This window comes from Neovison vison, chromosome 1 (assembly GCF_020171115.1).
Source record: "Neovison vison isolate M4711 chromosome 1, ASM_NN_V1, whole genome shotgun sequence".
Taxonomy (NCBI): Eukaryota; Metazoa; Chordata; class Mammalia; order Carnivora; family Mustelidae; genus Neogale; species Neogale vison.
The window spans coordinates 41,633,865-41,652,381 of record NC_058091.1 but is presented as its reverse complement, the minus strand read 5'-3'; the positions used below and the strand labels follow the sequence as shown (position 1 = coordinate 41,652,381).

At 36.9% G+C, this 18,517-nt stretch overlaps 1 protein-coding gene across 1 annotated transcript in view; it reads right to left on the bottom strand.

Annotated features, from left to right (window-relative positions):
* The window catches only part of RNGTT (RNA guanylyltransferase and 5'-phosphatase), a 344,889-nt gene that overhangs the window by 127,142 nt on the left and 199,230 nt on the right, over positions 1-18,517 (bottom strand). The window contains exon 13 of the mRNA XM_044245889.1: positions 9,912-10,012. Coding sequence (XP_044101824.1) covers positions 9,912-10,012 — 101 coding nt within the window. The remainder of the gene's footprint in view (positions 1-9,911; positions 10,013-18,517) is intronic.

Genomic DNA, 18,517 nt, shown 5'->3' with positions numbered 1-18,517 from the left:
AAAGCAATAATGCATCCATATCCCCAAGATAGGTGCAGAGGTTAGTGTCACCATCCAAGACATAAAAAGATGTTAGAGTGATAAATATCAATCATATATCCATTGAATTTACCTGTTTAGCCTATACAGAAGGTGGGTGATTGTGAAGAGTGATTACAAATTACCATAAATTCAATCAGGCTGTGACACCAAATGCTATGGCTGTTCCCGATGTGCTATCTTTAATGAAGTAAATCAACACAATCTGAAATCTTACACAGAGCTACAAGATGGCAAATATTTTGTCTCTATATTAACTGATTTACTATCAGAAGATATTTGCCTTTTCTCGGGCATGACCAACAACATAATTCATGGCCATTAACTCTCCTGCTTTTGCCATTGCATAATTCACAGAGACAGTGGTTGTGTTTTCTTAATAATTTAGTTTTTATTATGTGACATGCAGTGGACTAAATGTTTACATGTATTTTCTCATTAAATTTCCACAAGAGATAGGCACTTCTATTAACTACATTATACAGCTGTAGAAATGCAAGCATCACAAAGATTAAACAACCTAACAATCTCTCTCTCTCTCTCTCTCAAGTAAATTTAAAAACTATATATGAGAGGCAATACACCAAAAAAATAAACATTACTAAAGTAACATTTCCAGGAATCCAATGCCTAAGACCTGTCTCCAAGGTGAAAGAGAAGTTACACCATGTACACCATTTACTACTAAGAAGGGGAGAGTGGGGAAACTGAAACCTAAGTGGTAAAATCCAGAGCCCCTTTGCTTAAGAGGATCCACTATACTAAATCTGTTGAATAAAAGAGCTTTTTTGTTTGTACATTTATCCCTTTTTTAGTTGACTAACATTTGGATAGTTTGTACTTTTGGGATATTATGAATAATATTGCTAAGACGATTCATGTGCAGATTTTTATGTGGATACGTGCTTTCATTTCTCTCGGATATATACCTGGGAGTAGAACTGCTCGGTCATGTGGTAAGTCTATCTTGAACATTCTGAGGAACTGCGAGAGTGGCTGCACCAATTTACAATCTCATTGTCTGAGGGCTCCAATTTCTCTGTATCCTTACCACCACCGATTTTTATCTTTTTGATCTTTTTTTTTTTTTCCAGAGACAGTGATTATTCTGACATTACACAGAACAAAACACTGATCCACAACACTGATGACTTTGGACTTATGCTTATTAACAATGGGAAGGAGGAATCACAAAGTTCTTTAGATGCCTTAGTAAGACGGTTCTGTCAGTTGAGCGTCTGCCTTCAGCTCAGGTCATGATCCCAGGGTCCTGGGATCAAGTCCCACATGGGGCTTCCTATTCAGTGGGGAGTCTGCTTCTTCCTCTCCCTCTGCCCCTCCCCACTACTCATTTTCTCTCTCTCTCTCTCTCAAGTAAATTAAAAACTATATATGAGAGGCAATACACCAAAAAAAAAAAAATTACTATAGTAACATTTCCAGGAATCCAATGCCTAAGACCTGTCTCCAAGGTGAAAGAGAAGTTACAACATGTACACCATTTACTACTAAGAAGGGGAGAGTGGGGAGGCACAATGCTTGAACAGCATTTGTAAATCGGGATCAGAGCAAAAGAAAGCTCTGTAACAAATCCAGGCTGTAGTGTAAGCTTTTCTATTACTTGAACCTTATTTTATTTTTAAGATTTTATTTATTTATTTGACAGAGATCACAAGTAGGCAGACACATAGGCAGAGAGAGAGAGAGGAGAAAGCAGGCTCCCCGCTGAGCAGAGACTCTGATGTGGGGCTCAATCCCAGGACCTTGGGATCATGACCTGAGCCAAAGGCAGAGGCTTTAACCCACTGAGCCACCCAGGCGCCCCATCCACTATCCAGAGCTTTGGGCAAGCCCCAACAAGAGAATCATACAAGTCGTCAGGGTCTTAGAGTAAAACCATGCCATTTCCTGAAGATCATTATTCTTTTGAGAAACAGATCTTAGCTTGTTATTGGACCTTGAAAGACTGAACGTCTAATCACGGGAAACAATAACCATATGATGACCTAAATCGCCCAGGATGAAAGGGGTACTATTTAAGCCATTAAACCATGAAGTACAGGGACAGTTGGAACAAACTATCCAGTAAGTACAAATGCTACGTAAGAAGAGTGCCTGGGTGTCTCAGTTGGTTAAGCATCTGCCTTTGGCTTAGGTCACAATCTCTGGGTCCTAGGATGAAGTCCCACGTTGGGCTCCCTGCTCAGCAGGGAAGTCTCCACTGAGACTTCTTTTTCTCTCTCTTCTCTCACTCTCTTTCCTGCTTCTTTCTCTCTTTCTCTCTCTTCCCCCTTACCCTCCTCTGCCTCTCCTCCCTGCTTTCTTTCTCTTTCTCTCATAGACAGATAGATAGATAGATAGATAGATAAGAGAAATGCTACATAAGAGGAGCACCTGGGTGGTTCAGTTAAGTTTCTGACTCTTGTTTTTGGCTCAGGTCATGATCACAGGGTTGTGGGAATGAGCCCCACGTCAGGCTCCGTGCTAGGCATAAAGCATGCTTAAGATTCTCCCTCTCTCCCTCTCTAAAAAGAGAGGAAGGAAGGGAGGGCAATGCTACATAAGACATTGAGCTTGAGCAGGTCCAGAAATACAGATAGAGCTATGGCTTTCTTTACTGAGGCACTGCCGTCTTTTCTTCAATCCATACCTAACATCAAGGGGGAATTTCTTAATTACAGATGAAGGAGAAAAAAAAACAAAAAAACAACCTGAAATACAGTTTAAAATTTAAAGTTCCATGATGGTCTAGGGAAAAAAAAAAAAAAAGAAAAGAAAGAAACATACTGCTGCATGATAACAGCCCGAAGACATGAGCAATGGAAGTTCTACCAATGGGCTGACCTCTTTTTGTTGTTGCTTCATTTTGACCCAATGTTTATTGTCCTTTTACAACATGACATTTTGGGTTTAAAAACTGCTTGCAATTAGTTTTCCAACATTAATTCAAAAGCATGTAAAATAAAATCAACCTATTCTCTCTATAAACACCCAGGAGCTGTGGCCCTGTATCCTCCTGCCCAGGATGGATACAAGGAGGAAGAGAGGGCTTGGGTAGCACTGAGTGAAGTGCAGATGCTTTACTGTGGGGAGTGGCAGTGATGCCTTGGTTCACATTCACACAAATCTCTGGGCCAAGCTTTGAAAAGTACAGTCTGGACTGAGACGTGGCCAGAAGCACAAATCTACACTCACTGCAGATAGTTTAGAAAACTGGTCAACAATATGGAAAGAACAGGATTAGAAGATTAGTGTCAGTGAAGTGTAGGGAAGGTATGTCGAGACCTCTCAGAAGAGGCACAGATTATGGGGAGCCTGGGTGGCTCAGTGGGTTAAAGCCTCTGCCTTCGGCTCAGGACATGTTCTCAGGGTCCTGAGATAGAGCCCTGCATCGGGCTCTCTCCTCAGCTGGAAGCCCGCTTCCCCTTCGCTCTCTGCCTGCCTCTCTGCCTTCTTGTGATCTCTGTCTGTCAAATAAATAAGTAAAATCTTTAAAAAAAAAAAAAAAAAAGAGGCACAGATTATGATGAAATAGGTATCCAGCTCAAAGGAGGCTCTCAATAATCAGGTAGCCAAAATGACCAATTCTAAATGTCAATTCTTTTATTTCTTCCAGCCATCCCAGAGTTTATTCAATGAGCCCATGAAAAATGGCAAAAGTAGAAGGGATAGAGGATATGCAGGGGCTCTTTCCTCCCCACAGCTCATCTGGCAACAGCTACCACTAAGTGCTCAATTTGCCAACTCAACTCAACTACTCAGTCTTAACTACAATGAGGCCCTTGACACAGCATCGTTCCCCAGGAGAATTAGACAAGACACTGACCCAGAGTAAGGATCACTATGCTAGGCTGATAGCATATTTTAGGTCATTATAGTAGGCTGATTACACTGACTTCTACCATAGAGAGGATAAGCAATTTATCCTTACTAGATCACATAAGCATCCTAGATTTCAAAAAAAATTTTTTCTTCTCTTTAACAGTTCTACTAACATCACCTCCTACAGACTTATGGGATATCTTACCCATTAACAAAGGTTGCCATAAAACTTCCTTCACAGCAAAAATAAGTGAGGCAACAGGCTCAAAGCCTTGAAATTCACTGGTCTTACCTCCCACCTAGAAGTAGCTGACTTAACACAACAGTAAGATGGTCAACTGAAAATTCAGTTGCAAACCAGTTAGAAGACCACACTTTAAAAAGCTGTGTTCTCATCAGATGTGGGACATGGTTTTAAATCTGTATCCAAATATATGGTGTAATTTCTCCCTTAGCCAAAATACATGAGTCAAAGAACCGTCACCATCTCAATACGATTTCTAACTATCCACTCACAGAATTTTTGTTTCCTATCCCAGCAACTCTGGAGTAGAAATTTTGGTTTGCAAGTAAGAATGCTTCTGTATCAAGGAACACAAGAATGTCCTACTGAACTAGAAACCGAAACTGCTAGTGGCCATTTTGTGCTTCTCATGTAACTGAACCAACAAGCGAAAAGAGATAGAGATTGATTAATTGACTGACTGATTACTGTCTAAAATGACCAATTCTGTTCACAAAGAACAGTTAGACTGCTGCTACAGAAAGCATTAGGAAGGAATACTTCTGGAACCTAGAGTATTCTCTGAGGTACCTCTGTCTCTTAGTATTTCCATGTCCAACAGTAAAAGTTAAAGGAAAACTATATAAACAAAAAAACTGTAAAACCACTGCGGATCAAACCTAACCAGAATAAAGGTTTTGTGTCACCACACCAAGTAAAAAGCCTGGATCATCTCAGAACAAAGGAAAAATGAAATGGACAGAAAGAGAGCTTCAGCCATGGTCTCATGATCACTGTCAGGACTGCTGATGTTGACTAACTTAACAATTCAGTCATTAAGTCATAGGTATTTGTATAGAACTGTGACTGTCTAGGCCATAACATCCTGAATGCGCCCGATCCCGTCTATACAGAACTGTGACTGAATTTGAGAAGTGATTACCATTGCCCAGAGACAGATATCACGACTATCTCCCAGAAATGGGTAAATGATTAATTGAGACCCCTGTCTGTACACTTTGAATAGCAAGAGAATATATGCCTCTCAAGTGAAAGAAATTTTTTGCTGTTCTATGGAAATTCAAGTGTGTGTAGAATTGAATGGATAAGTAACTAAAGAAATGCACTGTGCTAAAATTAAGCTATTGTCACCTGGCTTCAAACTCACTCTCTATGCTCCAATTTGTTATTCTAGAACTCCTGGTGGGTGAGCGAGGGTACTAAAAGACTAAAGAAAAAAGAAAGAATGTACTCTCTCCTGTTTGCACAAGTGATTCTAGTGGTACCAGTTGGCTCCACTAGTTTTTCCCACTGTCTTAGAACCAGCTTCACTTGGACCCTCTGAAAAATCAGCACCTCCTAGCCAGTACTGTACCCTTCCTCAGATGTCAAAATTCAAAGCCATAATCCTCCAAGATCTTGAGGTAACACCACCACCAGCTGGCAGTAAACTTCTAATGAGCTCTATAGGGCCCCCTCCAAACTTTTATATTTTAGTAATTCACCTTCATTCATTCCTTTGTTCCTTGCATGGTAGGTCCTTCCTGAAGTTACTATCTCTTCAACTCTTCTTTGCCTTTTCAGTTCTTTAGTAACTGATTATAGTTCTTCATATTAAATTAATTCTGTTAAAGTAATTGTTGTGGTTTTTGTTTTTTTCCTATGACGAAAATGATGTATCTATTAATATCACATAACTATGTGTGAATATAAAATCAAACAACAAAGCTGGACAGTAGGTCTGAGTTCAGTTTCAAACCTCTAAGAAAATCTTATATCTCAACAGACTGGACCTATTTGTAAAAGACACTATTTATAACATTCTTAGCAACTTTCCTAGAAACACACATGAATATATAGATATCTCAAAAGATTTATACAATAATAAAAAAGGACACTGAATATTTCCAATTTCCCTATTAAGAGATACTTCAATGGAATTCTTATACACACACCTTTTGGTATTTTTGTTTATGTACATATATATAATAAAATGTGTGTATACACACATACACACACACATACATATACATGTATGTCACCTTTTAATATTTCTTGAGTATCTATTATGTACAAGTTACCACACCAGGTACTAGAAATACAAACATACAGAAGACAAATAAGACTTCTCCTTTCACAAAACTTGAAGCATACTTCCTCAGGACATATGCTACCTTATCGCCCACTAGAAGAGTTGTACCAATTTGCATTCCTATCAGACAGAATAGCAGAGTGTCTATTTGCTCACACTGCAGTCAACCCAATCAAAAGGAACATTGTTAATATTTGCCAATGTGATGGATAAAAATTTAAACTTCACTGTGATTTTAGCATTTCTATTAGAAAGAGCAAACATCTTTATCTTTTCACAGAAAAGTGCAACTTCTTCCTTCAGAGCACTTCCCCCCCCCCATGATTATGCAGGGCATACTTTTAATCCATGATGTAACTACACAGTCTGCTGAGGTTAAATTAATAACTATAACCATCAAAAATGACAAAAATAAACATTAGATTCTATTGTGTATTCTTCACATGTATCATTTTATTTAATCCCTACCAAATCTCAAAAAGCAGTATTATTTTTGCATTTTAACTCAATAGCTCATAAATACCAAGTCTATAATGGCAGAACCCATATTTACTTTGTTAACTCCTGCAAATTTTACAGAGTATAAGCAAATCTTCACAACAAGAGATAAAAACTATTACTGTGGGCACTTTGCAGATGAGGAAGCTTAGAAAGATTAGTAAGAAAGTAACAGCAGCAAGAGGACTGGAGCTAGGATTTGATTCTGTGCAGGCTGGGCCAAGAACACACGTTCTTAACCATTAGACCTGTGTTCTTAACCACTACACATATTGCCAAGGTTATTTTAAGATGTTTGTTACCAAAAAAATCTAAAAATAAGTTCTGTGACTTTATGTTCTCACTCTCCAGGTGTTTAACAATTATGATTAATTACACAAATAAGATGAAGACATATTCATTTTAAAAGTGAAAAATTAATAGGGATTGCAATCAAATGGGAAATAATTCACATAGAAAATTGAACTTACACAGTTTAGCAAACAAAAGAGTTGCAAGAGCAACAAAAAGGAAATATGGACTTTAAAATCTACTTTAATTAAAAACAACAGCAAACATTTAAATGCTCACCATGTGCCATCTGTTGTACATATATTAGCTTATTTAATCCTTTTATTTCTTAAGTCTTACGAGGTCAACTTCTATTTGACGAATGAGGAATATAAGGCACAGAAAAAAGGAATGTGCTCAAGGTCACACAGCTAATAAAGATATTTAAACCCAGGCAGTCTGACTCTAGAATTTGTGCTCTAAACTACTATGCTGCAAAAATGATGAAGGTATACTACTCACTATAAGCCACTGACATTGTACTCAAGAGTTTGCACTTTTCAGAACAGACCTTTGTAATTCTAGCTTTTGAAACAACCATCACAGTTTCTGGTTATAGAGAAGTTAATATAAACCCATAATGTTTTTTAAAACACCATACAGCTCTCAAATAAAAATCTCTATTGTATGTCTATAAAGTTCAATACATGTGAATAGCTAAGATATATAAAAGTTATTTTAGGCCATGATAAATCAGAGTTAATATACTTTAGAAATGATACTAAAAGGAGTTTTTAAAAAAAAGGTGAAGTTTAAATTTTAATTGCCATTGACAAGGCATTTAACAATACATTTTTCTATTTGTATTAAATTTTAAACTAGTAAGAATCTCTACTATACCCACTTTATTGCTATAATGCAGCTGGATAAAACTTAAAAACATACTTTGAAAATCTAAGACTTCATTTAAAAAAAAAAAAAAAACCAGAGACATTTTCAAGGATTGGTACTTATATTGTACTTAAATTATATTTTAAGACATTCCACTCCATTCTAAGCTTTAGATTAGATTAGCTTTTAGATTTAGAAATATTTAGAAGTGCAATCAAGAAAAGAAATGAGCTTGTCTTGTGGTATTTTAGTATCTTAAACCACTTACACTGGTCACATGCTCAGATTCTTTCAATTTAGATAAATGGCTACTCTCCTTTCCAACTATTAAAGGCATATTTCTTAAAATGCCCTCTAACATACAGCATCTAACATAGGCATTAGATGTAAGCCCATTTATTTAGTGAAAACTGCTATAATACATAACATTCTTTACATTAAAAAAGCATACTACTCTGGCTAACTGAATAATACATACTTTATGTAATAGTTATTACACTGTATTTCATATTTAATACCCTATTTTTGAAAACTGACACCCATGTTACATAAATAAATTATGTACCTACACAAAAATAACTTACACATTCCTATCATAAAATCACCTTAAGTATTGATATTGTGGTGTGTTTTAAAGATGTACCAGAATTAAAAGTAATTCCTCTTTTTTTGTAAGAAGTTATTTAAAAATAGGTAAAATTTTAAAAGAACAAAATATAGTTTAAAATATACTAAGAACTAAGCAAAACTGGGATGACAAACTACTAAACATTTTGCTGTATTTAACTGCAGTGGGTAACTGCAAGAAAAAAATTAGTATTACCATTTTAGCTACCTAGAAAATGCACACTCTATATACAGCCTCATGTAGCTTTTCAATGCTAAAAATTATAATCTGTAAAAAAGCAAAACAAAATAATTTTTCAAAACTCAATAAAACACACATAAGGCCCTATAACCCAGCAACAGCACTACTAGGTATTTACCTCCAAGATACAAATATAGTGATCCAAAGGGGCACCTGCACCCCAATATTTATAGCAGCAATGTCCACAACAGCCAAACTATGGAAAGAGCCCCGATGTCCATCAACAGATGAATGGCTAAAGAAGATGTGGTATGTATATATACCATGGAATACTATGTAGCTGTCCAAAAAAATGAAATCTTGCAATCTGCAATGACCTGGATAGGACCAGAGGGTATTATGCTGAGTGAAATTGTCAATCAGAGAAAGACAATTATCATACAATCTCACTGTAAATGAAATTTGAGAAACAGAACAGAAGAGCATAGGGAAAGGGAGGGAAAAATAAAACAAGATGAAATCATAAAAGACTCTTAACCATAAAAGACTCTTAATCATAGGGAACAAACTGAGGGTTGCTGGAGGGGAAGGAGGTGGGAGGATGCAGTGATGGACATTAAGTGGGGCATGTGATGTAATGAGTACTGGATATTACGTAAGACTGATGAATCACTGAAGCCTACCTCTGAAAATAGTAATACATTCTATGTGCCCCCGTTGTGGGGCCTGATCCCAGGACCTTGATATCAGGGCCTGAGGCAAAAGCAGATGCTTAACCATCTGAGCTACCCAAGTGCCCCTAATTATGAAAAATCTTAAAGTCAACAATTAAACCATGAAGAAATGTTTTTGCTATCCAAATGCAAGCCTGAAGTAGTTTCTTTTGAAGTAAAAAAGACCTACTTCAAAACACTTAGATGTAATAACCATGATCATATCTTAATTTATAATTCAGTTGGCAGGAATTGTCAAGCAAAATCTATTTTCACTTTTACAATTTTAACAAAGTTCATTTTTTTATATTAGAAATAACTGTACTTTTGAAGACCAAAATGTTAGTAGTTCTTACAGCTAAAAATCAGATGTTAGGATACAAAATGTTAGTTCTAACAGCTGAAAATCAGATGTACAGGTATGTATGTATATTGTAAAAATAAAGTATTTTACTTTTGAGGGGGTAAAGTATATGTCAAGTATCCAGTAAACAGTGAAGCCTTATACAAACAGCATTATTTCATGTAAAAATGGCGGCAAAAGTGCATACTTACCCTTCTCCTCCCATTCTTGTTATCTTTAGGCGGAAATCCACAGAATTTAGACTAGGAGGCTTCCATTTCAAAATATCATCACATCGACCAGGTTTGTATTTCTAAAATGAATTAAAATGACAATGGTTAATAAGAAGCTAAGAAGTTAAATATATCAACTAGTTTTTATAGTATGCTTTCAACTTTTTTAAGATTTCATTTTATTTATTTGACAGAGAGAGATCACAAGTAGGCAGAGAGGTAGGCAGAGAGAGAGAGAGGAGGAAGCAGGCTCCCTGCTGAGCAGGACCCTGAGATCATGACCTGAGCCGAAGGCAGCGGCTTAACCCACTGAGCCACCCAGGTGCTCCTGCTTTCTACTTTTTTAAACTGAAGTACAGTTGATATACAATGTTATGTACATTTCAGGTATGCAACATAGAAGTTTGACAGTTTTACATATTCTACAAACACACTGCTCACCACGAAAAGTGCAGTTACCATCTGTCACCACACAGTTATTACAGTATTACTGACAATAGGCCCTAGGCTGTACTTTTCATCATTGTGACTTACTTGTTTTATAATTGGAAATTTGAGACTCAAGTGAAATTTTATTTTTATTTTATCTTAAGCAAAATTACTACTTCTTTTCTGAATTTAAGTTTTATCTCCAACTGATGAGCAAAACTAGATACCTACCTGCTTGGTGATACCCTTTCTCCGTTTTCTGCCAAAGCATGCAGACTCTCGTTTGTGAAAGTCCAGAAAAAAAATGAAACCTGTTATTCTCTCCAATCATTCTATGACTTAAAGGGAGTTTGATTATTTATTTAAAAGTTGGTTTTTCTTATTCAGCTTTCTTGTGAGATAATTCATAAAGAATAAAATTAATGAGTGGTTTTTTTTTTTAAGATTTTTATTTATTTGAAAGAGAGAAAGTCAGGACAGGGAGAGGGGCAGAGGAAGAGGGAGAAGCAGATTCCTGGCTGAGCAGGGAGCCCGACATGGGGCTCCATCCATTTGACCTGAGCCAAAAGTAGACTCTTAACCAGACTGAGCTACCCAGATACCCCTAATAACTGACTTTTAACACATGGATACAAGTATATAACCACTATCAAAATAATGATATATAGCACTCAATCACCCCAAAGTTCCCTCCTGACATCTGCACTCAATTCTTTCCAACTCTCTGGCAACAGAGACCTTCTTCTTACACTATACCTATGCCTGTTCTAGAATTCATAAGAAATTCTTAACCTAAGGTTTTGCGATCTATCAGTGCTGGTGCATATATAAGCAGTTTGTTCCCTTTTACTACTAAATGGAATTCCATTTTATGTATATACCACAAACTGCTTAGGCATTTACAGACTAATGCCTATTTGGGTTGTTTCCAGGTTTAGGCAATTATGAATGATGTTGCTCTGAACATTTCTGTTGACATGTTTTCCTAACTTGGGTCAATATCTAGGAGCAGAATGGCTGGGTCACACGGTAAATATATTTTTAACATTATAAAAAACTGTCAAATTGTTTTAAAAAGTGGCCGTAATATTTTCCATTCCCACCAGTAATATATAGGAGGTCAATTTGCTCTGTATCAACTCCAAGACTAGGTACTGTTGGTCATTTTAATTCAGAAGCGTATCTCATAATTTTAATTTGCATTTCTCTAATGAAAGATCTTTTCTTCATTGTTTTTTTATTTTTGACTTAAATTCAATTAGCTAACATATAATACATTATTTTCTGATATAATGTTCAATGAATCATTAGATGCAAATAAGACCCACTGCTCATCACATCATGTGCCATCCTTAATGCCCATCACCTATTTACCCCATCCTCCTACCCACCTCCCACTCCCCAACCCTCAGTTTGTTTCCCAGAGTCAAGAGTTTCTCATGGTTTGTCTCCCCCTCTAATTTCTTTCCATTCAGTTTTCCCTCCCTGTCCCTATGATCTTCTGTGTTATTCCTTACATTTCACATGTGAGTGAAACCATGTGGTAATTGTCTTTCTCTGCTTGACCTATTTCACTTAGCATAATTCCCTCCAGTTCCAAGCACATTGATGTTAATGGAAGGTATCCGTCCTTTCTGATGGCTGAATAACATTCTATTGTATATATGAACCACATCTTCTTTATCCATTCACTTATTAAAGGACATCTCAGCTTGTTCCACAGTTTGGCTATTGTGCACACTGTTGCTATGAACATTGGGGTGCATGTGCCCTTCTTTCACTACAACTGTATCCTTGGGGTAAATACCAGAAGTGCAATTGCTGGGTTATAGGGTAGCTCTATTTTTAACTCCTTGAGGAACCTCCATACTGTCTTCCGAATGGCTGTACCAGCTTGCATTCCCATCAAAACTGTAAGAGGGTTCCCCTTTTTCCACATCTTTGCCAATATTTGTTGTTCCCTGCCTTGTTAGTTTTAGCCATTCTAACAGGTGTAAGGTGGTATCTCATTGCGGTTTTGATTTGTATTTCTCTGATGGCAAATGATGTGGAGCATTTTTTCATGTGTCTGCTGACCATCTTTAAGTCTTCTTTGGAAAAGTGTCTTTCCATGTCTTCTGCCCATTTCTTGGCTGGATTATGTGTTCTCCGGGTGCTGAGTTTGTTAAGTTCTTTATAGATCTTGGATGCCAGCCCTTTATATGATCTCATTTGCAAATACCTTCTCCCATTCCATAGGTTGCCTTTTAGTTCTGTTGACTGCTTCCTTTGCTGTGCAAAACTTTTTATCCTGATGGAAGTCCCAATAGTTCATTTTTGCTTTTGTTTCCCATACCTTAGAGATGTATCTTGTAAGAAGTTGCTGTGGCCAAGGTTAAAAGGTTAGTACCTGTGTTCTCCTCTAGGATTTTGATAAGAGTCCTGTCTCACATTTAGGTCTTTCATCCATTTTGAGTTTCTTTGTGTACAGTATGTCTAGTTTTGGGATCAAGGTAATGCTGGCCGCACGGAAGGAGTTTGGAAGTTTTCCCTCCATTTCGATATTTTGAAATAGCTTCAGGAGAATAGGTATTATTTCTTCTTTAAATGTTTGGGAGAATTCCCCTGAGAAGCCACCTGGCCCTGACTCTTGTTTTGGGGGGAGGTTTTTGAATACTGCTTTAATTTCCTTGCTGGTCATGGGTCTGTTCAGATTTTCTACCTCTTCCTTGTTTCAGTCTTTGTAGTTTCTTTTTTTTTTTTTTTTCAGTCTTTGTAGTTTCTAAGTTTCCAAGAAAGCATCCATTTCTTCCAGATTGCCGAATTTGTTAGTGTATAGTTTCTTATAATATGTTCTTATAATTGTATTTCTTCAGTGTTGGTTGTGATCTCTCCTTTCATTCGTGATTTTATTAATTTGGGTCCTTTTTCTTTTCTTTTGGAGAAGTCTGGCCAGAGGTTTATCAATCTTACTAATTCTTTCAAAGAACCAGCTCCTACTTTCATTGATCTGTTCCACTGGTCTTTTGGTTTCAATTTCACTGATTTCTGCTCTAACCTTTATTATTTCTCTTGCTTGGTTTAGGCTTTCTTTGCTTTTCTTTCTCCAAATGTACAATAGCTTGTGTATTTGGGAGTTTCCTAATTTTTTGAGAGAGGCTTGTATTGCTATGTACTTCCCTCTTAGGGCCACCTTTGCTATACCCCAAAGGTTTTGAACCAAAGTGCTTTCATTCTCATTAGTTTCTGTGAATTTTTTAAATTCTTCTTTAACTTCCTAGTTGACCCATTCATTCTTTAGTAGGATGCTCTTTAACCTCCAAGTGTTCGAGTTCCTCCCAAATTTCTTCTTGTGACTGAGTTTGTTTCAGAGCACTGTGGTATGAAAATATGCAAGAAACGATCTCAATCTTTTGGTATCCGTTGAGACCTGATTTGTGACCCTGGATGTGACCTATTCTGGAAAAAGTTCCATGTGCACTTGAGAAGAATGGGTATTCTTTTGCTTTGGGATGAACTGTTCTGAAGTCCATCTGGTGCAGGGGTGTCATTCAAAGCCCTTGTTTCTGTGTTGATCTTCTGCTTAGATATCTGTCCATTGCTATGAGAGGGGTGTTAAAGTCCCTGACTATTAACGTGTTTTCAATGTGTTTCTTTACTTTGGTTATTAATTGGTTTATATAACTGGATGTTCCCACACTGGGGGCATAGGTATTTATAATTGCTAGATATTCTTGATGGATAGACCCTTTAATTTTGATACAGTATCCCTCTACAACTCTTATTACAGTCTTCGGTTTAAAATCTAGTTCATCTGATATGAGGATTGCTACCCCAGCTCTCTTCTGCGGTCCATTAGTGCGGTAAATGGTTCTCCACTCCTCACTTTCAGTCTGGAGGTGTCTTTGGGTCTAAAACAAGTCTCTTGTAGACAGCATATGGATGGTTCTTGATTTTTTATCCAATCTGCTATCCTGAGTCTTTTGGTTGGAACATTTAGCCAATTTACATTCAGAGTAACTATTAAAACATATGAACTTAGTGCCACTGTATTGCCTGTAAAGTCTCTGTTTCTGTAGACTGTCTTTGTTTCTTTCTGGTCTATGACAGAAGATCATAAAGATCTTTTAATGTGCTTATTTGCTATCTGTGTATCTTCTTTGGTAAAGTGTCTATTCAAGACTTTACCCTTGTTCTTAAACGGTTATCTCCTTTTACTGGCTAATAAGAGTTGTTTATATATTCTGAATAAATAACCTTGGCAGAATGTATATACTGTAAATATTGTCTACCACTCTTTGTTTTGTCTTTTCATTTTCTTAATTTCTTTTGATGAGTAATTCCTTTTATTTTAATGAAGCCCAAAATCAATTTTTCCAGCTTTACTGAGCTATGACTGAGAAAAACTTTAAGTTCTGTATAACATGATGTTTTGATATATGTATAAACTGTGAAATGATTACCACAATCAAGCTAACATATCCATCAACTCACATAATTTCATTTTTGTGGGCATGTGGCAAGAGCATTTAAGATCTACTCTCTTAGGAAATTTCAAGTATACATATTATTAGCCATAGTCACCATGTTCACATTAGGTCTCTAGAATTTATTCACCTTTGACAGAAAGTTTTTACTCTTTGATCAATATCTTCTCTTCTCACCTATCCCCAGTCTCTAGTAACCATGTCCTCTCTCTGTTATGATATGTTCAACACATCATAACTTTTCTTTTTTTCTGTTAAAAGATTCCATTTATATGTGACATCATGTGATATTTGTCTAGCTTATTTCATTTAGCATAAAGTACTTCACCTTCATCCATGTTGTCACAAATGGCAGGATATCCTTCTTTCCTTAAGACTGAATAATATTCTCTCTCTATATATATGTGTGTGTGTGTGTGTGTGTGTGTGTGTATGTGTGTATACACACACTGTATTTTATCTATTCATCTATTGATAGACACTTGGGTGGTTTCCATATCTTGGCTACTATGAATAATGCTGCAGTAAACATGGGAAGTCTCAATTACTGTGGCTTTATCATAAGTTTTGAAATCTCATTGTGTAAGTCCTTAAACTTTGTTCTTTTCCCAAACCCTCTTAGCTAAAGTTGCATTTATACTTCCACACAAATTTTAAAGTCGGCTGATCAATTTATATAAAAAATAAATCTACTGGAATTTTATTTAAGATTGCACTGAATCAAAAGGTTGATTTGGGGACACATGGCATCTTAACACTGAATCTTCCAATTCATGAACACTGCAAATATATTTGTTTAGGTCTTCCAATATTTTCTCAGCAATGTTGTCTGGTTTTTAATATATAAATCTTAAGACAACTTTTCTTAAATTCATTCCTCACAATTTAATATTTTGGTCGAATTATCAATATAAAAATCAATTATGTTTCTACACAACAGCAATGAAAACAATCCAAAAAGGAAAGCAATTCCATTTATAATAACATCTAAAAGAACAAAATCCCTAGGAATAAATTCAACCGAGGAAGTAAATGAGCTATATACTGAAAACTGCCAAACCTTACTGAAAAAGTTAAAGACCTAAAAGTTGGAAAACATCCAGTGTTCACACATAGTATGATACTGTGATTTTGGTCTTCATCCTGCTTCTGGTATAGAGCTCCTAAAACCCTTGGAATTCCCTAAATGATGAGTACAATAAAGGTCTTTTGTTCTGTCAAGTGAGGTGGAATTTGGAAAGCACTTAATTAATGTTGAGGACTGGTGGCCAGAGCAGCCAACCATGTGATTAGAGGGTAGGAATTTTCAGTCCCTCCCCCTCTTACTTCTAGGAAAGAGAGAAGGGCTGGACATTAGATCAATCACCAATGGCCACTGATCTAATCAATCATGCCTATGTAATGAAGACTCCATGGGGAAACACAGACACACACACACACACACACACACACACACAACAACAACAACAACAACAAAAGGAGAGGGTTCAGAGAGCTTCTAGGTTGGTGACCATGTGAAGATTCGGGGAGGGTGGCAAGGCTAGAAAGGGCATGAAAACTCTGTGCCCCTTCCCCATTCCTTTGTCTATGGACGGATTCCATCTAGCAAATTAATCAGACCTGAGGAGAGGGTCATGGAAACCTCAGATTTATAGTCAGCTGGTCAGAAGTACAGGTAACAACTGGGCTTGCCACTGGCATCCAAAGGGAAGGGGGAAGGCAGAAATCTTGGAGGACTGAGTCTTCCATCTGTGGAATCTGATACTACCTCCAAGTGTCAGAATTGAGTTGAATTATAGGACACCCAGCTGGTGTCACAGAATTACTTGTTGATGTGGAGAACCCCCACACACATCACACACTGGAAATGGTCGCAATTTAGGTATTAATTTAGGAAGACTGAATATTGCTAGGATGTCAATACTATCCAAAGCAATCTGCAGATTCAACATAATCCCTATCAAAATTCTAACAGCCTCCTGCATAGAAATAAAAAAGCTGATCCCCATATTCATATAGAATTACAAGAGACCCAAGAAAACCAAAACAATATTGAAAAGAGAATGACAAAGTTGGAGGATTCAGACTGCCTAATTTCAAACCTTAGTACAGGGCTATTGTCAATGAAAACAGAGATAATGGCATAAAGGTAGACACAGACCAATGGAAAAGAACTGAGAGTACAGAAATAAACTTATATGTCAATAGCCAATGGATTTTTTTTTTTTTTTACAAGGATACAAAGTCCATGCAATGGGGAGAGAATATTCTCTTTAACAAATGATCTGGGATAGCTAGATTTCCACATGCAAAATATAATGAAGTTGGACTGCTATCTCCCACTATAAAAAAACTACTAAAAATGGACCAATGTTGGGGGCTTGGGTGGCTCAGTCAATTGAGCATCTGACTCTTGATTTTGTTCTGGATCACGATCTTGGGAGTTGTGGGATCAAGTCCTCCATTAAGCTCCATGCCCAGTGGGGAGTCTGCTTGAAGATTCTCTCTCTTTCCATCTGCCCCTCCCCCTGCTTTCTCTAAAATAAATTATTTATAAAATAAATAATTTTATAATTATAAAAAAATAATTTTATAATTAATTATAATAAATACATTTTCTCTCTCTAAAATAAATAAATATATATTTTAAATGGACCAATGACCTAAATATAACAACCAAAACCATACAACTCCTAAGAAGAAAACATGGGTACTTTTTTATTTTTTAAGATTTTTAAATTTTTATTTATTTGACAGACAAAGATCACAAGTAGGCAGAGAGGCAAGCAGAGAGAGAGGAGGAAGCAGGCTCCCTGGCTGAGCAGAGAGCCTGATGCGGGGCTCAATCCCAGGACCCTGGGATCGTGACCTGAGCCGAAGGCAGAGGCTTTAACCCACTGAGCCACCCAGGCGCCCCTGGGTACGTTTTTATAATGTTTTTATATCTGGATTCTCATATATGAGACAAAAAGCACAAGAAATAAAAGAAAAAAATAAAGGTAAACTGAACTTCATCAAATTAAAAAACTATTGTGCAGCAAAGGAAACAGTCAACAAAACAAAGAGGCAACCCATGGAATGGGAGAAGATATTTGCAAATGACACTACAGACAAAGGTCTGATATCCACGATCTATAAAGAATTCCTCAAACTCAACACACACAAAACAGATAATCATGTCAAAAAATGGGCAGAAGACATGAACATACACTTCTCCAAAGAAGACACACAAATGGCTAACAGACACATGAAAAAATGTTCATCATCACTAGCCATCAGGGAGATTCAAATCAAAACCACACTGAGATACCACCTTACACCAGTTAGAATGGCCAAAATTAACAAGTCAGTAAATAAGAAGTGTTGGAGAGGATGCAGAGAAAGGGGAACCCTCTTACACTATTGGTGGGAATGCAAGTTGGTACAGCCACTTTGGAAAAGAGCGTGGAGATTCCTCAAAAAATTAAAAATAGAGCTACCCTGCAACCCTGCAATTGCACTACTGGGTATTTACACCAAAGATACAGACGTAGTGAAAAGAAGGGCCATATGTACCCCAGTGTTCATAGCTGCAATGGCTACAGTTGCCAAACTGTGGAAAGAACCAAGATGCCCTTCAACACATGAATGGATAAAGAAGATACGGTCCAAAACCATAAGAGACTCTTAATCTCACAAAACAAACTGAGT